This window comes from Pundamilia nyererei, unplaced genomic scaffold, assembly GCF_000239375.1.
Source record: "Pundamilia nyererei isolate P.nyererei 1_Seehausen unplaced genomic scaffold, PunNye1.0 scaffold00086, whole genome shotgun sequence".
Classification (NCBI taxonomy): domain Eukaryota; kingdom Metazoa; phylum Chordata; class Actinopteri; order Cichliformes; family Cichlidae; genus Pundamilia; species Pundamilia nyererei.
In genome coordinates, this window is record NW_005187487.1 from 788,727 (window position 1) to 810,228 (window position 21,502).

Genomic DNA, 21,502 nt, shown 5'->3' on the forward strand with positions numbered 1-21,502 from the left:
TTTTTTTTTATCCTGCAAGTTTGTCCCCATTTACTCCGCAGTCCAGTAGATGTTTGTTAACAAAGAAAATAAAATATAATCCTTACTTGATTTATTATGATTAAAAAAAAAATATTAAAAACTCTTTAAGAGGTGGCAACATGGTAATATGCCGAGTGGCAGCGTTTTCCTTTCTCACTTCCACAGAGTTTTTCTTAATAAGTTGGAATGTAACAACTTCCGGCATAAATTTTTATTAAGGCATGTCACATAGATCAATCTTGTATTTATTGACAATATCAAGTAAAAGAAATACAGTTTTAGTGGTTTGTTGTGGCAATTAAAGCATTTTGTGTCACTTTATACAAAAAAAACAAACAAACAAAACCCAGCTCTTTGCTCAAATTATTGCAGCTGTATATGTGTCGAGTTTGCCTTTGTGCTTGTCCTTTTCTTCCCATCAAATTTGACAATTTGAACACACACTTGAATTAAGATTGTGTGAGTGCTCAGTCTTCCAGCAGTATGTCCAATTCTTCTAAAGGCAGTCGCACTCGCAGTTCTTTCTCTGTCAACAGGTCTACAAACTCCTGCAGGTGATCGGGGAACAGCTGCACTGCGTCCATATACAAACCCTGATCTCACACACACACACACACACACACACACACACACACACAGAAAGAAAAGGAGGGAGAATTTATGTACTAGCAACATACATACAGCACTGATGTTGATTTAGTTTGCAATGATGACTACATGACACAACAACAGGGCGATAAGTTTAATTGATTAGTTTGGTAATAATATGCTGAGCAAGGCAGCATATTGATCAAGTGGCAACATCTTTAATGAAATCATATAACAAATAGTGTTGCCTACTGTGTGGCTAATTGTACTAACGTGCCATCAAATTTCAGTTTCAGTTTTAGTGAAAGAAATTCTCCAATTTTATGAGTCTGTCTGCATTAAACACAGAGACAGTAAATGTTTAACACAGTAAAAGATTGAGCCCCATCTCATCCATAACCTGTATATAAAAGATAAAGAGACTTTTTGTTTTTACTGAATTATAACCAACAAAGATAAGAAGCAGTGGCTATCAGCTACTGATTCTTGTTATGCTCCTCTTTTCTCACCACCTCTCTCAGCTGCCTGTCCCTGAGTTTGGTCCTGCTGCAGGCTCTTCCTGTCAAAAGGGGAGTTCTTGCTCCCAACAGTCACCAAGTGCTAATCACTACAGATCCTCTTTAACACTGTTGATACTTATACATATATACATTGACTGGTTGCACCCTTAAGGGTTACTGGTATATAAAACATGGTCACTTCTGGTTTCAAAACAGCAAAACCATAGTGCCCTAGACACTAATATTTAGGTTTCAAATCACAGTCATTTCCTCTTTTTCAAAATCTAAGCACCCCTGCATAAAAGTCAGTTGGTTCTGAGGTAAAATAAGCTGCTGTTAATGATCTCATAGCTTAGTTTCACTTGTACAACAACACCTGACGACTCTGCAGGGACTCAGCACAGAACTACAAATCAAGCTTTGGGAAATATCACTTTCACAGTATATGTGTGCCTCACCTTACACCAGGGGATATTCTGTAAGGCCTTGTAGAAGATTCCTGTGGCTTTATCCACTTTTCCTTCACACACCTACAAATTCACACGTACACACATTACACACACAATATAAGCATGGATGATATTGGTGTATCCACATGCACAGAAGCACTTCTACACTTTTGTTTCCATGTTTAATATTTTTTTTAAAAAAGAGGACATTTTAGTCCTTATTCCTAAAATGCACATAATAATATTCCTAAAATGTTTTTTTTTTCTTTTTAAAAACGACACTAAAGCTTTCAGATACAAAATTTCTTTTTCTCATTCAAGCAGGATCGGGTCTCTACAATCTTCCTAAAACTTTTAGTGCTCCAGGGCAGAACAGCATCAATGTGAGTTTGTGTGACTGGTCTCACCAGGAAGTAGATGTACATTCTCCAAAGTAAAGGACAATGAGCCCCAGTTTCTGTTGCTATGGCGTTTTCAAACAGTCCACGGATGCGGTTGCTGAGGCCATTCTCCGGCAGGATGGATAAGGGATCATCATGTAAACACGATCTATAAATACCGCAGACATGTACAGTTTAATGTACAGTTTAATGTGCAGTAAGTGCTAATTATCAGTTGATAATGTGCAAACTGTTTCTGTTTCTATAAAAGCTGCATTAAGTAAAACTAAAAGCGAGACTACAAATCACTTAAATCTGCATTTAAACAACATTAAACACTGAAACTTTTTGAGATGCTCTTTTTTCATCACGCTACTTATGAATCGCTTTTGTGTTGTGATGTTCCATCAGATGGATTTATTAACGTTTTTGAGCATTAAACAACTTTTATACTCTTTGTTGTCCTTCACTGGACTTTTTTGAAACGAGCAATTTAAATGTAGTTTTTGTAAATACTTTTGAAATCATCACCTTCTGTTTTTATTTGTAGTTTACATGGCATTTTGCTTTTTTGGAAACAAGGATGTAAATGATATGTGAACTTTGATGTGATCCTGCTGTCTAATGTTTGTGATCATCTTTTGTCGTTTTACCCCTGAGCTGCATCTACCAGCTGCTTCCTTTGCTGTTCAGCAACAATGGCAAAGAGACGCGGCACCACGCTGCTGCAGTTTCTGGTTACAGAGTGAAAAAACCGGCGTGCACGGCCAGCGCTATGGTAACGGTTCTCCACCTGAAGCACACATCACATGGAAATGTCAGTCAGGCCAAAATAAACAAATAAGGTTAGGGCTCAAAAGGCTTTGGGAAACATATCTAGAGAAGAATGGGGGAAAATGTGCTTTTATTAGCCTGACCTGTACATAAATGCTCCACAGAGGGACGCTGGTGGTCCAGACTGGGAGGGCCGATGTCAGCGTTTGCCTCAGTGTCACCAGAGGAAACACAGCGACGCTGTTGTGGTACTTGAGCAGTGCCGCCTGCTGCCAGGCCAACGCCTCACACTCAGCAGCTACCCTGCTGACACAGGGCCTGTTTGAGTCAGCGTCAGCTCTTGCGAGCTTACCCTCCTTGCTGCTGTTCAGCTGCTGTTCAGCTGTTAACGTGCGGTGTAGTTCCTCCATCTTCTCTCTAACCTGGGTGTAGACTGCGTTGACTGCTTGCACGCTCACCGTGAGGTACTGGAAAAGAGCGTAGCAGCCAACCAGACCTCTCAACCTCAGCTTCTCTGCCATCAGGTCGTCTTGGACTGGAGAAGACAGGATAAGACAAAAAGCTCAAGCACAAAAAGAGAAGGGGCTCATTTTTAACTACTCTTACATTTTCAACAAGATATATTAGTTTGGAAGATGGTTTCCACCAGAAAAGCTTGGTTCAGGTGTATCCAATAGGTAACAAGAGAGTTCACATACAGCAAAAAGCATGACCCAGTCAAGCACAACGCTCTCAGCTTTTAGGACAAGAGCAAGCTAAATGAATGAGTGAAAAAATATTTTGGTTAACTGATATGAAATAAATAAAAAATAAAAAAAAACCCTGGATGTTTGTTTTCTGGATATTTTTTCTGGAAATAAAAATATCCAGAAAATCTCTGATCTAGTCAAATCTGTAAACAACCAGGCGGAGGAAGCTTTGTCTCAGATATTTAAGACTTCAATGTCCAATGGAATCAATGCATTTATAGCACATCGCTTTGTCCCTGACTACTGGTTGCTACAGGCTCTGGCTGCCTATGTAACCCTCTAATGTATTTACCATCCTTTCAAATTTAAAACAATTGTATCCTCCACTCTCATTGGCAGCTCCGATGTGAGCCATTTCACATTTGTTGCTTTAACTCGCTGAACGCCATTATCTTTGGTTGCTACGTTGCTTCCTGTGTTTGTCATGTTTCATTTTATTATTATTATTATTATACTGTTCTGACCTTCTTAAGTAATGATAAATCGTCTAATAAATATGCCAAGCACTTACTAAATTAAGCAAAATGAAACACAAAAAAAATAAAGTGGAGTAAACTAAAAAGAGAAAAAATTAAAGGGAAAATACAAAATTACTACTACTCTGATTGTGCAGTGAGTGCGGATTTATAGTAAAAATGTTCACGGCAGGTCTCTGAGAAGTTAAACAGTTGGAAACGGGTCAGAAAACAAACCTTTACTGTTTTGGTCCAGTGCTGATAAACTGGCAGCCAGAGTCTGGTCGTACGATTTTCTGGCTTTCAGGATGGAAACCGTGGAGAGGGAGGATGAAGTGGACGATGCAGAGGTTCCTTCTGCTAGCCGGGTCAGTACAGACACAGCCGGGGATGCTGTTACATCAGCCGGTTGACCCCCTCGCTCTTTCGCTCCATCCTCCAACTCCAGCTGGGACCACAACAGGCAGAGATCACACAGAGCGAGACTGCTCAGCCCTTTGGTTCCCCCAAGCGCTGTTGCAGTGGAGAACACTTTGCGGGCCTCATCCAGGTTGCCCAGTAGCCATTCCAGGTGGCCGTACTCCCGCCACAACACTAATGATGAGCGATTGTCTGGTTCTTTGAGCAGCCGCTTGGCAACTCGCTTGCTGCTCTTCCCCTGAGAACGAAGGCGCTTTTTATTTCCGCCGTGCAAGCAGCGCATGACCTGACGCAAACACCAAGAACCAGAAGAGTGTAAGGGTTAGTTTGACCTCACTTTGAGTTTGAATGTAGTCAAATGAACCAACTCCTACCTTGAGTTTCTCGTACTGGATCCAGCTGAGTGACAGGAAGGCTCGGTGGTGGGGCGGAAGCACAGGCTGAAGCATATTGAACAAGTTCGTGAGGAACTTCTCGCCCTGTTTCCCAAGCCCCACCCACTTCCGTGTTCCTTGGAGAGTGGTCATGTGACCGACAGAGTTAATGCCACCATCAGCTAAATCATAGGAGGTCAGAGGACGCTGGGGAGCATGACCTAGGATGGAAAAAGTTGCTTTTTTTAAGACTCCTCTCACCTCAGTGAGATTTGAAAAAATTAAAGCTTGTTTAGACTGTTTTACCTTGAGTGAGCAGAGAAAGGTTCTCCAGCAGCAAGCCAGGCTGACCTGGGGAAACCGAGAGCACTGAGTCCACAGGCAAACCCAAAAAACTCAAGAAACGGAGAAGCAGGCGGAGATGGAGCTCTGGCGAAGACAAACAAATCAGTGATGGGCCAATGTCATCAAACAACACCTGGAATTAGAGACAGAGGTCAGCAGAGAGGTCAACCTACATGGTAAAGTTCAACAAAAAGAATATTTTGTCTTAAAACAATCAAACACATCACCTGTCTGTCAGGATCCTCACAGTCCTCCTCTGACTGGCCCTTGGCTTTGTCGGGTCTCCAGGGCAACCAGTCTGTGGCTTCACGAGATGACTCCACATCCAGCCAGATGGTACCTCTGGGCTGGGTCCTGTCCTTCACCTCCTCTTCATCCTCTTCCTCTTCTTCCTCCTCTTCTGTGGAAACAAAAAGAAAGATTAGATTAATTACATCCCCATAAAGAGAGCTTGGATCACACAAACTGCAATAACTCTTCACAGACAGAATTTGTAGGTGCAGTCATATAGAAGTTTCATCTTCTTTGGTCTCAGAGAGAGAGGGAGGTCTGGGGATCTCTGCTTAAACTGTTGGCTCATGAGCCAAACCCAGATAGGCAGTATAAAATTGATGGATAAATGAAATGGCACGTGCACTGTAAAGTGTGTGTGTTTTACCTACCTGCAGTGGGTTGTAGCCAACCTCCTCGCTCTTGTTGGAGCATCCAGGCTTTCCAGCCTCTGGCGTCCAGCTCCCCGACCCTTGCTTCGCCGCTGTCCCAGAACGGCTCAAAGAAGTCAACCTGTGGACACAGAGGCAGAAATGTAACTACACGAGGTTAGAATTTATTTTTTTATTATTTAAATGACCAGCCGAGGCCACTTCACTGATGATCACATTCAACTCTGAGCAACAAATACAGTGGCTTGCAAAAGTATTCGGCCCCCTTTTACTTTCTGCCCACGTGTGCACCACTTTGTGTTGGTCTTTCACGTGGAATTCCAATAAAATTGATTCATGTTTGTGGCTGTAATGTGACAAAATGTGGAAAAGTTCAAGGGGGCCGAATACTTTTGCAAGTCACTGTATAACTCCTGAAATGTCACACAAGTCCTCTAAGAGTAGATTACAACATTAAAACTCAGCGAGAACATACCTGCTGCTTAGTGGACAGCTCTCGCACGCTGTCAGGCTTGAAGAAAGTAAAGTCGATCATTGCCTGAAACATGGCAGTCGACTTCTCCGAATGACCACACTGACGCAGAAAGTGACACTGCTGCGTGAAGATATCTGGGCAGAAAGTAAAAGGATGTGGGATTTGTAGTCATACAAAGCAAGCAGGACTGAATAATGAATGAACCTCATGCTGAAATGTCTGTTACCCAACATATCCTCCTCTATTCCTGGCAGAGCCGGGTGAGACACCATGCTGCCGTCTCGGACAGCACTGAGCGTGCTCAGACACTTGCCGTACGCAGCGTTGACCTTAGACACGGTGAAGCTGCTGAAATAGCTCTGGGTGAAGAGCAGATACTCCCTCCACAGGGGGGTGCTGTTTGGGTGGAGAAACACCTGAAACACAACAAATAAAGAGCAACTTTGTTACTTGTATGTGACATTTATTTTTTTTGATAGAAGCAGTAAGATTCCGACACTCTTGAGGGTTTCCTCTGCATTTTAGGGACTTGTTGTGACCTTCATACATAGACATACCAGTTTCTTCCACTCTTTAGCCAGAGCCGAGGGCTCCCAGAGCTCCTGGCAGATGCGGAGTCTCTCGAGTTGCAGAGCTATGCAGAGGGGGTTGGTGGCCACGGCGCGCTCTGCAATGCTTAGCTTTTTCTCCAGCACTGCCCTGTAGGAAGACTTGCGGCGCTCAGCAGCATCACTGCCCTGCTGCTCCTCCTCGCCTTTGAACACAGCTGCACTCGCCTCATCCTAGAGAGGGAGGGAGAGATTGGAAGAGGCGATGAAGTACCCAAACCTTATCTGATAAGCCAAAGAGCATGTTGGAGGAAACTCCGTGCTTCTTGCTTTTCTGTGACTGATTGAGGGCTTTATGCACACAAGAAGACTTTGTGAAACTTGCAATGAAAATGAAATGAAAGCATATCAATTAACTAATTATGTCTGTCCCCTGTTGTGTTGATTTCCTATTGCGGCTAGTAGTGACACTGAGTTAGACTCCTGGTTTGACTTATGTGTATGATTTAACCAGCGTAAGCCTTTACCAGCACATCTCTAAAACTTTAGAAGCATTTTGAACAGTTGCTGCAGGCAATTTAGATGAATGAGCCTCTGAGGAGTTCATCAAATCTACTTCTGAGTTACCTAAATGGTTCTTCAGTGGATGAACGTTATTCAAGTAAATCAACCCTCTTGTACTTTCATTGCTGTTTTGGTAATAATAAAGAACGTCAAACACTAAATATTCAATCTTTGTGAGAGTGTTTTGGAGCACCAGTGTGAGGAGTGCAGTTTCAGAGATGCAGAAGGAGCCCACGCTGCAGGATTTCCTCTCAGTACAGTGAGTGATCACTTGCCTCAGAGAAACATTCCTCCTGAAAGTTCACTGGCACTTTCAGAGTCCAGGATAGGAGTAGAGGGAAGGTTCAGATGTCAGACAATAAAATGCTGTCAGTCAGAAAAAAAACATTTCCACTGTCTTGATGCATTTGATTACTGCTTCTTGTGATGTTCTCATGAGAGGTGAGCACACATCAGGAGTCCGTAAACTTTTGTTAAAAGAAAGCACGTTCTGAAGCCCTGACATTCCTGCAGCAGTATTGTAAAGCAGCGTGTGTACCTGATATCGTATGAACTCTATCCACAGCTGTGTGTCTGCTGGCTGCTCTCTCAGCCGCCTGTTGAAATCTTCGGTCCTGCCACCCAAAAGTGCAGTGCCCTCCTCTGTGTGAGCGTCCTCCTTTTGCTGGTCTTGCTGTCCTTTCCCCTGCAGCCAGAGGGCCGTCGAGGAGTCATACACACCGAGGGGATTCACCGATGACGTCTGCCCTATGTGAGCTAAAAAGATAAATACATTTTTAAAAATCAGTTACATTTTAAGGAAAAAATGGAATAAATGTGGCACAGTGATGTTACATCTTTTTAAGCTTAGCACATTTTATACCAGCCCGTTTATACAGATGTCCCCTAAACACGTCACAAGTTTTGAAAAGAAGAAAGCTATAACAATACACTCGCTGAATATGTGAGCTTGTTTTATCATACCAGCATGACAAACAAAGGCAATTACTGGCTTTTAACACACTTTGACCAAAACATTTTGGTTTTAACAGCCTTAGTTGTTGTTTTAGTTGTTTTTATTGAGTTATTTTATTTATTTTTTTCTATATTTTACTGCATCATTATTTTACATTTTATTTGTTTTAGTGGCATTTTACATTGTTAAGCACTTTGTGCAGCATGGACTGTTTGGAAATGGGCTATATAAAGAAACTTGACCTACTGGTTTTAGTTCATCAGAGTCTCAAAGCTACATAAAATTGAGACCATTTAATGTTTCCACACCCATTAAAGGTCTGTTTGGGGGTTAAAGGATGAGTGTTAAGCATTTTTTTGTTTTTTGGATGATTTAACTTGGGGGTAAGAAGATTGGGACATGGATGTGCAAGCAGATAAAGATCCTAACAAAGCCACACAAAAAAACCCAAAAGCATAACTGTGTGACTACTAATACATATTCTAACAGAGAAAATTATTTTAGCCAAAAATATGAGAACTAACAACAGCCAAACAACCTCAAACTCACTGAGATCTCACTCACTCAGATCTCCAAAGTTTGAGGGAGATGAGCTAAACAGAAAAATCAAAGAACTGTCAAACAGACTCATAATTTTCTCAAATTAGTGGTGCCATGGCCCGTTAAAAATGTGAAGGTCTAATCTTGTTTTCTTTCCTTGAGAAAATCATCAAACGCTGCTGACATTTTCTGGATTAATCTGCTTCTTCTTGGTCACTTGCGCAAGTCTAAATCAGACTTTCAGTTTAAAAATGATCAGCACTAAAATGGTACATTAAGCATGAAGTGGCTGAATTCTTTCTTTGCCACACCCAGCTAGACCCCGTACCTTTCTCCCCTTCTTTATTGTCTGCCTCATCATCACACAGAGGGAGGAAGATTGCAGAACTGGTGCCATCGCTACCATCAAAACTCGCTGGTAATGCAGGAAGAGCAGGCGCTGCCTTCAGCAGCTGTCGACTGACTGTAGAGTAGTATCTGTCCGCTGCCTTCTTCCCGTCGCCGCCTTTCTTCTTCTTCTTATTAGTCGCCTCTGAGTCCTCCCAGCTGACCCCCTGCTTGTGAAAGTCCAAACCCAGAGCCGAGCTGCCTTTCCTTCTATACCTGGAACACAAAAATAGTGCAGCTCATCTCAGATTGTAGCTTTTATTCTGTACTCAACTATACAGTCCATGTAACTTTATAATTTGGTTCAAAATAAAACCTTCAGCCAGTCATTTATAAGTAAAAAACAAACAAACGGATGAATCCCAGGTTTTGGGAGCATGGTTTAACGACAGACATTACAGTCTCAGCTCTCCTTAAACTGTATGAGGATTCCTAAAAGACACATCTGATGGACAGAGGAGAAAGGAGAGAGGAGGCTTATAGGAAGAGCACAAGTGTATCCTTTGCAGAAGTGTTTTTAACTTCAGAGTATAAAAAAAGGCATCTCACATGGCTGGAAAATACAAACCACGCCTTGAACAAAACTCTTTAAACAACTCATCCTTTTTATTCTTACACTGCTTCATTTAATGAAAGTGATCAAACTTTTTCCCCTTTTTCTTTGTGAGATTAAAAAAATAAAGTATAATGTCCTGTCAGATTGCACCATGTTGGGAAACTATTCAAACGCAGTCTTAAATGTGAGCATGGTTACACCTGAGATCAATTTAAGTTAAGTTTAAAGAGTTAAGCTTTTAAAGACCAACATGGGAAAAATCAGAAAGTGTCAGAGATATTTCAGTCCACTTAAATCCTGGAATAAATGTGACACAGTGATGTTACATCCTTTTAAGCTTAGCACATTTTTTACCAGCCCGTTGATACAGACGTCCCTTAAACATGTCACAAGTTTTGAAAAGAAGAAAGCTATGACAATAAACTCGCCGAATATGTGTGCTTGTTTTTATCATACCAGCATTACAAACAAAGGCAATTACTGGCTTTTAACACACTTTGACCGAAACATTTTGGTTTTAACAGCATTAGTTGTTGTTTTGGTTGTTTTTATTCAGTTATATTGTTTATTTATTTATTTGTTTTTTTCTATATTTTACTGCATCATTACTTTGATTTTTATTTGTTTTAGTGGGATTTTACATTGTTGAGCACTTTGTGCAGCATGGACTGTTTGGAAATGTAGACACAGTTGGGCTATAACGACACTGTTTATGATGTAATTGTGTCAAATGTTTGCATAAACGTCACTTTCTTTGTGTCTCTTCTTGTGTGCAAGTCTTTTCTGTGAAGGGCTAAAAAGAAAAAAAGAGTCATGTGTCTTTTACCTGGCTACGTCTCCTCTGTACAGAGACTTGTAAGTCCAGTTGGCGGGGTCTGCTTTTCGGTCCACGCAAAACAGCTGCTCTGTGGGCAACTGGAGGTCATCCAACCAAGAGAAATGGCTGGCTAACTGAGGAGCCTCCTGCCTGTTTCCCACAAACATAATTACAGAACAGAAGCGAGGTTATACTCAGTGTATAAAATTACAAGTGTATGCCTCAGTGATGTTAAAGATGTTTGTGTACCTTTTGGCTTCTTGCTCCTTTTTGAGATCACTCGGGTAGATGGTTTCAGAGTCAGATGCGCTGCTGTGCGAATACCTCCCGCTCTTTTTTTTGTGCTTTTTCTTCTGTTTCTTCTTCCTTTTCTTCTTTCTGGGTGCCACACCATCCTCTCCGTCCTCTTCAGAGCTGACATCTCTGCTAACACTGAGGGTCAATGAGGAAGAGAGGAAGAGTTTGATTTGGCAGATTTTTAGAGCTGGATGCTCTTCCTGACATAACCCAAAGGAGGTTTGTGTCTCCTTCTGCGACTGAACTGGGCAGCGATGAATTTCTAAGGAAGAACCAACACATTTCACAGTTCAGTGATCAGAGTTGTGATTCCTTTACCTTGGTTCCTTCTTGTTTTGCTCCTCGCTGGTCTTCTCTAGAAATCGACCGTGAAGAGAGAGCGCATCTCCGGTCTGAAAACTCTTATTCTTCAGCCAATCAAACTCTGAAAATGAGAGCAGACAAGACATAATTACAAGATAATCAGGAGGACTTAGAAATCATGAACAATGCAATCTGTCTATCCCAAGTAGTGATACTGCACTGTGCGAAGGTTTTGGACCACAACACGTCTAACAGACATAACATGGCATTTTTGCGCCAACAACACGATTCTTCCCTAAGGGGCATTAGCTGAAAATATGGCATATCTCTGGATGTTGTGCAGGGAAAACTGAGGGCAAAACTGAGGAAACTGGATGAATGGAGAACAAAAGTAACAGGCCTAAAAAATATATCTGCAGATGAACTGCATTTTGCCCAGCAGTATTGAAGATCTTGTCAAAGCTGATGAAATTATGAACACAGAAGTACCATCAGATTCTCACCCACCATGTAATACAATCGGAAAAATGTATGACTGGCAACAGCTTTCTTTTTAAGCACGACAATCATCCCAAACTTACTGTGAATGCAGTTAAACTACAACTGGGTAGAAAAACACACAATGAAACACTACGAGTCATGGATTGGCTGCCCCAGAGCCCAGACCTCAATTATTGAAACAGTGTGGGGTCATCTAAACGTGGCCAACATTAAAAGAAGAGCTTTGAATGTCCTTCAAGCCTGTAAAACTATTCCTAAAGGGTACTTAAAGAAATTACAAGAAAGCTACCTCAGAGACATGTTTTCTAAATGTGAACAAACTGAGTTTTTACCATATATACTGTACCTCCATGTATTTTCCCACATATTTCAAGAAATCACTCAGTCTATTTTCCATTTTTAAAGCAGAGAAATATCAAAAACCAAGGGTGGCTCAAGACTTTTATACAGTATTATATTTTTTTTGAAATACCAACTCTGAAAATATTAATAGTAGTAAGTCAAAATTTCGTCCTCATTCATTTTTTATTCATTAAATAAAAAAAGTGAAATGAGACAAAAAAAAATCCTCTAGAGAGGGGAGGGAGGCACTAAATGATTATTCATTAAATGAACCCCGAAGCTTCAATACGTCAATAAAACGTTAGTGTAATGACACGAGCAGGATGGGTAAAGAGTATCTAAAGATACTGACAAGTCGTTTAGATTATAAAGACGTAAAATCGTCGCTGTTTTAGCTCAAAGATAGCGAGTTTCTTGGACTTCCAAGAGGAACACGTATCGTGAAATGAGAGATAAAGCTAAAAGAGGTTAAGATGTTTTGTGTCATTCAGTTCCAGCGACGAGCGGCTGATCTGACATTGAATATCAGGTCGTTGTTTCGGTCAGATTTTAGTTTTCGGCAGACTGTCAGTCTAACAGAGCGTCCAGGTGACTGCTAACTGACATTAAAAACCGTGTATTACAGGAAGCCGGGATCACCTGTGGAAGAATCTCTAACTTTGTTGCTCGCCTCTTCTGCAAACGCTGGAAACAGCGCCATGATGCTGCGTCACTTAGAAACAGGGCGCAGGGATATGACGTCACAACGGCGTTGGGGCTCGCCAAAGTAAAACATAATGCTGTTTGGGGATTTTTCAAACGTTAAAAAATTAAAATCCCATTTCTGTTGAAGCGTATTACACTCACTTAATTTTTTTGTCTTGTGTAAACATATAATACATTTGGAAATAAGAAGGAAAAACTTCGGATTTTATTTTAATGTATTATTTTCTCATTTAAAACGTTAAAAGAGCCCCTGTTGGCCTGAAAGCTCGAATTCATGACTGCGTTGGCAGCTTTGGCTATTAGTTCACAAATATAATCTCTCCTGCCCACGTGTACTTAATATAAAATAATCCAGTGGAAAATAATACTATTCAAACTGTACAGCACTGGCACAGATGGTTGGCAAGGGAGAGTTGATTTTTTCACTTCCTGTTACTAAATAATGTGGTAAATTATGGCTTCTCTGGCACTTCACTGAAATTGTTGCAAAGCTATTTGACAAATCATAGGCAGACTATCAATGATAAGGCATTTAACATGTGGAGTACCTAGCTGTTTGGGGAAATTATTATTTTCAGGTCGTTTTTATGAGCTAATTCTAATTTGTGTTGTACAGTTATTTCATTTTTAACCTTAATTTATATTTTATTCCTTCATAGTTAAATTTACCCTTTTTAATTTTTCATATTTATTTCCTATCCTAATCATAGCCTTTTCCTTTTTTGTTTTCTTTAGCTCACGAGCAGTTGTCCAAGCATTTCACTACATATCGTACTGTGTATGACTGTGTACGTGACAAATAAAATTTGAATTTGAATTGAGCTTTCATTTGTTTTAAAAACTGGCTCAGATTCTTTTGTATACTGATGACTCACCAGTATATGGATCTGAAACCTCAACTGATCAATTAAGCTTATTAATGCTTAATGAGTGACTGAACGCTGTAAAAGATGCGTTTATAATATTCCTACTAAAAAAAGAGGAGGCAAAACTGTTATTATTATTAGTGTATTCGTTGCTTTTAAAATAAAATACGTATATTGATAATACTGTAAGTAAAATAGGTAAAGGTCTGTCAGTGATTAGAATAAGTGTACAATTAATGACACCAGAGTTTATAAAGGAGGTTCTAAATGCATTAGTGTGATTATTGCTATGTAATCCGTTCCAGTGCTTCAGCAAAAGAAATTTTAAAAAATGAAATAGGTTGGCACTTTTTACAGTTTATATTGCACATCCGATAACTAAAGAGACATATTTGTTAAAATCGTATTAGCAAAATCAGTATGAACTTGGCTGAAAATTGTTTGGATAGTGAAGACAGCTGACAGGCAGTCTGTAAAAAAAATATTTGCCCCTTTCCAGATTTTTAAGTTACCATTTTTTTCTTTTATTTTTTGCATATTTGTCACATTTAAATGTTTCAAATGCTTATCCTATTTTTAATATTAGAAAAAGCTAAAACTCAGTAAATACAAAATGCAGTTTTTAAATGATCAGTTTCACTGACTCGTCTGAAACTGAGTGAAAAAAGAGCCAATGTCCAAATAAAATTTCCTCCAGAAAGCCTGGAAATGTAATGCTCAAGATGACTTTTAGAAACACACAAATGCCTGGCTCCTTGGAAGCAAAGTATAAAGAAATGAGGGATGACTCAACACCTTTCCACAGTACTGTCAAAAATAAAATTAGAAATGCTCCCACATCGTCATAAAACCTGGTATTTAAATTTGAATTACTTCCGATTGAATGACTGAATGCACATCGCACTGTAATTTTATATGTAAGCCAGAAGTTAGAAAGTGCTCTCGCTGACTCTAAAATATAACGACTATGTCGCCTCCTTTGGCGTTAAGATTCAGTCTCCATATTAGGTTTCATGTCGTGAGCTCGTGTATCGGGTAGAAAATGAAGTTGATTCTGAAAAGTCTTTCCTAGGTCTGTTATTCAAACCTGAGTGACGCGCACGCAGAGCTTTTGGTGTGCTGAATGTGTGCGCCGTTCTCTACGTGTTACCGAGGTAACGGACCTCCTGGGATCGCTATCCAATCAAAACCCGAAACCAAGGTGTTTGGGCCAATCCGATTCCCAGTCTGTTTTGTTTGACACTTAGTTCCTCCAATTGCCTTCTTGGTGTCTCTATAGCTGGCAACGCTCCTACCTTCTCAGGTTAGTCCGTTGTTGGTTGAGCGCTGGATCAGTGTTTACGCTCGGCTGTTCAGAAGTTTTTCATTTCGACCAAAAAATGAGGGAAATAGTTCATCTGCAGGCCGGCCAGTGCGGCAACCAGATCGGCGCGAAGGTGAGAGTGATAGTGGTTTTAAAGTTGAGTTTGAGTGTTTGAAGTTCGAGTACGCGGGCCGCTAAATTAAATTAGCGCCAGAGCTAATCATAGCGCTGCTGAGTTTGACTGAGCCGACTGATTTAATCGTTTTATTCCGTCCCTGTGTGTGTGTGTTCTAGTTCTGGGAGGTTATAAGTGACGAACATGGCATCGATCCCACCGGGACTTACCACGGAGACAGCGACCTACAGCTGGAGCGAATCAACGTGTACTACAACGAGGCTACAGGTTAACTTCACACTGCACAGTCTGATCTAATTTCTGGGTGAGCTGAGGTAATTCAATAGCCAGCAGAAACCTGGTTAATACAGCCACCGTCCAGTAGGGGGGGCATTAATCAACCCCCCCTTTCAGAGTCAGGGGGCTTTTTCTTGGCTCTCCTTCCTGGTTACCGTCACTCAGTTTCCAAGACAAAACAACAAAAACAAACCCTCGCCTAGCAATGGTGCCCACAAATTAGACTGTTCCCGCTTTAAGTCACACTTCGGACTGGGATAATATTATCACTAAGTTAAAGAGGCAAAGCATTAAGTATGTTCATGCAGTTTATGACAAAGTAAAGTTTTTATAGTTAAGTACAGTAAGTATGTGTATACTAGTTTCTGCAGTGGGTTTGCTCATGTCATAGTCTGGGTCATTCTACGGTGACGTCTGTCTCTGCCCCACCCCCGGCCTTTGCAGAAACATTTTAGGGTTACAGTTTGTTTCTGTGTTTAAAATAAACATGTTATTTAAACAGTTCCTGAGCTATCAGTTTGGCAGTGTTCGTTTTTAATCTGTCATAGAGTGGCCCAAGCACCACAGTCAGCTATAGCGGCTAAGCGCTGTGATTTCACATAGTTCAGAAGTGAATGAATGAATGAATAAATAAATAAGTTATACAATAGACACAATACACACATAGAAATGTAAGATATGTAGAACAAATATAAAATATATAAAGAAAGTAATGGTCCTATGAAGTTGCCTCAACGGTGTTACTGTGGAAAAACGGCCTATTATGAGTTCACTTCCTATTACTAATTTCCTTAAGCTCTGTAAAGAATTCATCACACCACCTCCCAATTTTGTGAGCACAATATGACAACGTGGATTTTATGAAAGGGACTATTAAAAACAGCCATTACTTACTCAGTAACACCAGTGGCTCCTATGTTCAGAGGAACTTTTTGCATAAACTATTTGTATTTTATGCAAATGCTAAGTTTTTTTTAATCATAATGAATCCTCTTTTTGTCTGGTATGGCTTAACTGAGTAGCATGATGATTAATACGTCACTGGTGTTACCGTATGGGGTTTATTATTTCTGTCACATCAAACTGATATGATAATAATTTCACATCAATTGAATTTTGTTACAAGTAAGAGTTAAGATATAAGGGATTACATCACTTCTCATTTTTAATTGTTCTTCAAATTATTTTTATTGTTATAGCAAATAAACAATTCCACGAATGGACAAATATTGGGTCACATTTTAACAAACAAAACTGATAATAATAATAATAATGACAATACTAAGAGATAATCCCCAGATCCATTATTATTGACATTCTTCTGTCTGAAGAGAATTGGGACCAAGTATTTATTTAAAGTGTTTTAAAGCAGTCCAAAGAAATGTTCACATACCTTCAGAAAACCTGGAAAATTGAAACCGCTTTTACCAAAGTTGCTCCTTTGGCAAACACCACTTACAAAAGAATTCAAGTAGATGTAGATAAAAAAAATAATAATTTTTTTTAAATCATTAAACTGTCTTGATTTTCTTAAAATTCATAAATGAGCAAGTTCTATAATGTGGTTTAGGGTTAAATATTTTAAAATAAATCAATTTTAAGATCTTGCGCTATCTCAACATCAGACATTTCTGTAGAAGGACCCCTCTGTTTCTTTTTACTTTTTTCTTTTTAAAAAAAGATTACACCAAAAGAAGCGTTTTCTGGGTTGAAGATTTGAGAAATTTAGATGGTTACTGGTAATTAAACATATCTGTCTTGATTTGAAAAAACAAATTAACAAATTGAAACTGAACATGTTTTGGTTTTTGTTAGTTTTTCTAAATCATAATATCTTCTGGTTGTTTTTGGTGTGATTTTCACCTCTTGTTAAAGTTTTTTTTCCTCTGTAGTTACCTGTGATAATTTGGGCTTTTTTAGTTTTTGTATTTATTTGCACTTCGCGTAGTTTGCTGATAGAGCTCGGAGGATTATTAAGGATTTATAACTGATATTAAACAGGTGCCCTATCCCTAAACTAATTATATAATCTTGAAGTTAAAAGTGTGGCTTTTTTTGGTCATCTGTCTTCACCAGGTGGGAAGTATGTCCCTCGTGCGGTCCTGGTGGACTTGGAGCCGGGCACAATGGACTCTGTGAGGTCCGGCCCCTTCGGTCAGGTGTTCAGACCTGACAACTTTGTCTTTGGTGAGCCTTTGAAAGCTGAACATTCATTCATTCATCATCCTGGCTTTAGAAAAGTAAAATGGAAAGTATTTTGACCAAAGGAAAAAAAAATCTGTGTTTGTTTGTTTTAATTTGTCTGTATGTACTTATTTGTTTGTTCAAAAAAAACCAGTGGAATAGTACGTTTTCAAGTGATGTTTCATGTTTGGCTGCTCACTGTAAGTAAATTGTGTTTTAAATATGGAAATGGAGTCAGTGGTGTCAGATGCCTATATTTGCTTGTGACACACAGGTCAGAGCGGGGCAGGGAACAACTGGGCTAAAGGCCACTACACTGAGGGGGCGGAGCTGGTGGACTCAGTCCTGGATGTGGTGAGGAAGGAGGCAGAGAGCTGCGACTGCCTCCAGGGCTTCCAACTCACGCACTCCCTGGGCGGAGGTACGGGCTCCGGCATGGGCACGCTGCTCATCAGCAAGATCCGCGAGGAATACCCGGATCGCATCATGAACACTTTCAGCGTGGTTCCCTCCCCCAAGGTCCGTATTCAACATCCACATCATTCCAGATTAACTGTGTGGGGCCCTGCCCGCCCTTAATGGCGCCTTCTCCTTCTTCAGGTGTCCGACACGGTGGTGGAACCATACAACGCCACCCTCTCCGTCCACCAGCTGGTGGAGAACACGGACGAGACTTACTGCATCGATAACGAGGCCCTGTACGACATCTGCTTCCGCACGCTGAAGCTCACAACGCCCACCTACGGCGACCTTAACCATCTCGTCTCGGCCACGATGAGCGGCGTTACCACCTGCCTCCGCTTTCCAGGCCAGCTCAACGCAGACCTGAGAAAACTGGCCGTGAACATGGTGCCGTTTCCCAGGCTGCACTTCTTCATGCCGGGCTTCGCACCCCTGACCAGCCGTGGCAGCCAGCAGTACAGGTTAGAGCAGCCGAATGCTGTTAGCAATGCCTATTTCGAGTTTGAATTATATCTCAACTAAAATATCTGTTCATTTTCCTAGGGCGTTGACCGTTCCCGAGCTAACCCAGCAGATGTTCGACGCCAAGAACATGATGGCAGCATGCGACCCACGCCACGGGCGCTATCTCACAGTTGCTGCCATCTTCCGAGGCCGCATGTCCATGAAGGAGGTGGACGAGCAGATGCTGAACGTGCAGAACAAGAACAGCAGCTACTTCGTGGAATGGATCCCCAACAACGTCAAGACGGCCGTCTGCGACATCCCGCCGCGCGGCCTCAAGATGGCTGCCACATTCATTGGCAACAGCACGGCCATCCAGGAGCTGTTCAAGCGCATCTCTGAGCAGTTCACCGCCATGTTCCGCCGCAAGGCCTTCCTTCACTGGTGAGAGACACCCCGGTCCGTTTGTAGCCTGAGTTCATGCCCTCATGCGACGTGTTAATCACCTCACCGCTTCTGTTTCAGGTACACGGGCGAGGGCATGGACGAGATGGAGTTCACGGAGGCCGAGAGCAACATGAACGACCTGGTGTCCGAGTACCAGCAGTACCAGGAGGCCACGGCCGAGGAGGAGGGAGAGTTCGAGGAGGAGGGTGAAGAGGACATGGGCTAAAAATCAGCACGGCTCTTCTTTTTCTCCCTTTTCTTCTTTCTATGCAACAGTTTCAGGTCAATGCGGTTCAGACGTCAAGAAGTTAAACAACTTTTTTCTTTTCTTTTTTTTAAGAACAAAAGTTGTTATATATCACCAAGTTATTTAGAGCGTACAGGTGATCTCCATGCTTTTATGCGTTACATGTTGGTTTTTGTTCCCCATCTTTAAATATGAATGTTTTCAGCCTGTTCTTTCTTTTCTGGTTAGTATCACCTCATCATTGCGCTGTTTCTAAATGGATGGTGTTATTAAAGGGAGCCTGACGCTTATTACAGGAGGTGTGATCAAAAAAACTCCATTTAAAAAAAGATGTAGCAGTAAATAGAACATTAAATGTCCTGTTTGTGTAGATCACTTACCCTTTGCACTGTTTGATGTCACCACAGATTTTGAACATGACCCAGCTCCAGCTTTAACATGTACTAATGAGAGAATGTAACACTGACTAATTCATGGCACTTTCTCGCGATTTTTAACACTTAACGTTTAATGTAGAATATAATTATTTTAATTTTTTTTAAAGTGAAATTAAATATTTAAGATTTATTCTAAATGAAAGAAAACACTGAGAGCGTCAGGAACTCATCACTCCCACCTAACTTTGTGTGCTTGTTCTGATTTTGTAGAAGAATTTAAATAAAGTTTCTTTTTCTTTTTTTTTGTAGAGGGGTTCAGTACAGCCATGATATTTTTACATTATCATGAGCCATCTTTCTGCTCATATCCCTTCTATCCTAGCGTGTGACATCCAAAACTTCCTCAATCTGAAATTGCGAATTCCCTGTTGGGGTTAATAAAGTTTGGTGCTACATATGGTGGATTACTTCTACTTTTGTCTTTTTGTCTGCTTAAAAACAAATGAGTCAGATGTGCTCTTGGCATGATGAGTGCAGGTGTTTGTGCAGTAGTACAGTGGGGGTAAAGATGAGCCATATTTGAGTTCACTTTTAGCAAAGAAAACCTTTAATATTCAGTTTTTTTTTTATACACACATGGGTGCTGACTAAATTCCCTTTTTTTAAAAGGAAAAAGCTAAGTTAAATTTAAGGTCCAATGTGAAATATGTGTGTATTTGATTCTGACCTCTCTAATTACTGGTGGCTCGTTTTAAATCAGAACTAAAAACAATGGATATGTTTTACAGATAGATATATTTATGATTTAGCATTACCTTTCCCTAATTTTTAACAAATTTCATCATTTTCACAGAATGCTGGATAATTGTAGTTAAATGTTTATATCTGAATCACTGGTTAGCCTGATGTGGCCAAGTCTGCTCATCTCCTGCTGTCAAAATTAAAGGGTGGAGTGAGGAACAAAATGCAGACGGGGGAACAAAGTGGATGTAATTAAGAGGAGATGATAGCAGCAGTGAATGAGGAAAGAGGCAGAGAGCTTGGACATAACCAGAGAATGCAATGAGTTGAAAGCTCTCTATGTAACATCTTACTTAGCCTTTCCAAGGCAGAAACACCTTCCCGTCTGCTGTGCTCTGGGAGTTGGACACTCACACACATCCTGAGCTGCTATGTCAAGGCCCTTGGGGACGGTTGCTATGGGTCGCTCCCCAGCTGTGACAATAAACAGGCTCTGCTGTCCCCTTAGGAAACACGTAACATTTGTCAAAGTGGGAGAGCAACTGAAACTGCTGCAGGTCTACTTTCCATCATGAACACTGGCAGGTAATGGTAGACTTGAGCCAGGGACTTCAAAACAGATTTCTTTTGAAGCATTTCTGTCAGCAATCTGGGAAGATTGTACCGAGCAGGCATTTCAAGAGGAAGCTGGCCAAGTACCAGGGGCTTCTGGAAGATCGCAGGAGACAGAACAACTAGAAAACCCACAGATCAAAACACCTGGTGCAGCAGGTGTAACTTAAATGAGACATTTCATCCTGTCTGTGTAAATGTGGTCAGAAGTTTATATCATGGGTGTTGAACAACTGCAGATTTTTGCATCATCAGTTCAACCAACTGTACATAATTTGATGTTATCCCTGCCATGAACTGGAAACTGCTGGAACTCCTGCATCTCTGTCCACAGAGAAGCGAGTTTAAAATCTCCATTGACGGAGAGGATGCTGGAGAAAGGTTCTATGATCAGGCGAGACAGAGAGCTTTTTGGCCACTGTCCCAAGTGATATCTTTGGAGGCGTAAGTGAGGCTTTCAAATCTAAGAACACTGTGAACTGTCAGGCATGGTGGTGGTAGCATCATGCCAGTGGTACTGGTACATTACACAAAAGGTATGGAATAATGAAGGAGGATTACCTTGTAATTCTTCTGTTTCACTTTAAATCAACAGCTAGAAATAAAATCTTGTTTTACATCATGTATGTTTTATAACATGTATGCTGCATAATCGTTACAGAAATCTATAAAATCCCCAAAATAACACGACATTCACGCT

At 40.8% G+C, this 21,502-nt stretch overlaps 2 protein-coding genes across 2 annotated transcripts; one reads left to right on the top strand and one right to left on the bottom strand.

Moving 5' to 3' along the window:
• Positions 1–6: 6 nt before the first annotated feature.
• nrde2 (NRDE-2, necessary for RNA interference, domain containing) lies at positions 7–12,726 on the bottom strand. The gene is made up of 19 exons (XM_005738734.1): positions 12,642–12,726; positions 11,175–11,280; positions 10,809–10,991; positions 10,569–10,709; positions 9,128–9,402; positions 7,843–8,060; positions 6,750–6,974; positions 6,419–6,608; positions 6,193–6,326; positions 5,718–5,838; positions 5,283–5,455; positions 5,017–5,188; positions 4,711–4,931; positions 4,154–4,622; positions 2,856–3,247; positions 2,592–2,731; positions 1,966–2,107; positions 1,568–1,639; positions 7–614 (listed from the first exon to the last, which is right to left on the bottom strand). The coding sequence occupies exons 1-19, from the start codon at positions 12,700–12,702 to the stop codon at positions 489–491; spliced, it is 3,561 nt and encodes a 1,186-aa protein (XP_005738791.1). The 5' UTR covers positions 12,703–12,726; the 3' UTR covers positions 7–488.
• Positions 12,727–14,746: 2,020 nt separating this feature from the next.
• LOC102194757 (tubulin beta-4B chain) lies at positions 14,747–19,922 on the top strand. The gene is made up of 7 exons (XM_005738735.1): positions 14,747–15,009; positions 15,171–15,279; positions 17,365–17,475; positions 17,747–17,991; positions 18,073–18,395; positions 18,478–18,822; positions 18,904–19,922. Exons 1-7 carry the CDS (start codon positions 14,953–14,955, stop codon positions 19,049–19,051), a joined length of 1,338 nt encoding a protein of 445 aa, XP_005738792.1. The 5' UTR covers positions 14,747–14,952; the 3' UTR covers positions 19,052–19,922.
• The last annotated feature ends 1,580 nt before the right edge of the window (positions 19,923–21,502 follow it).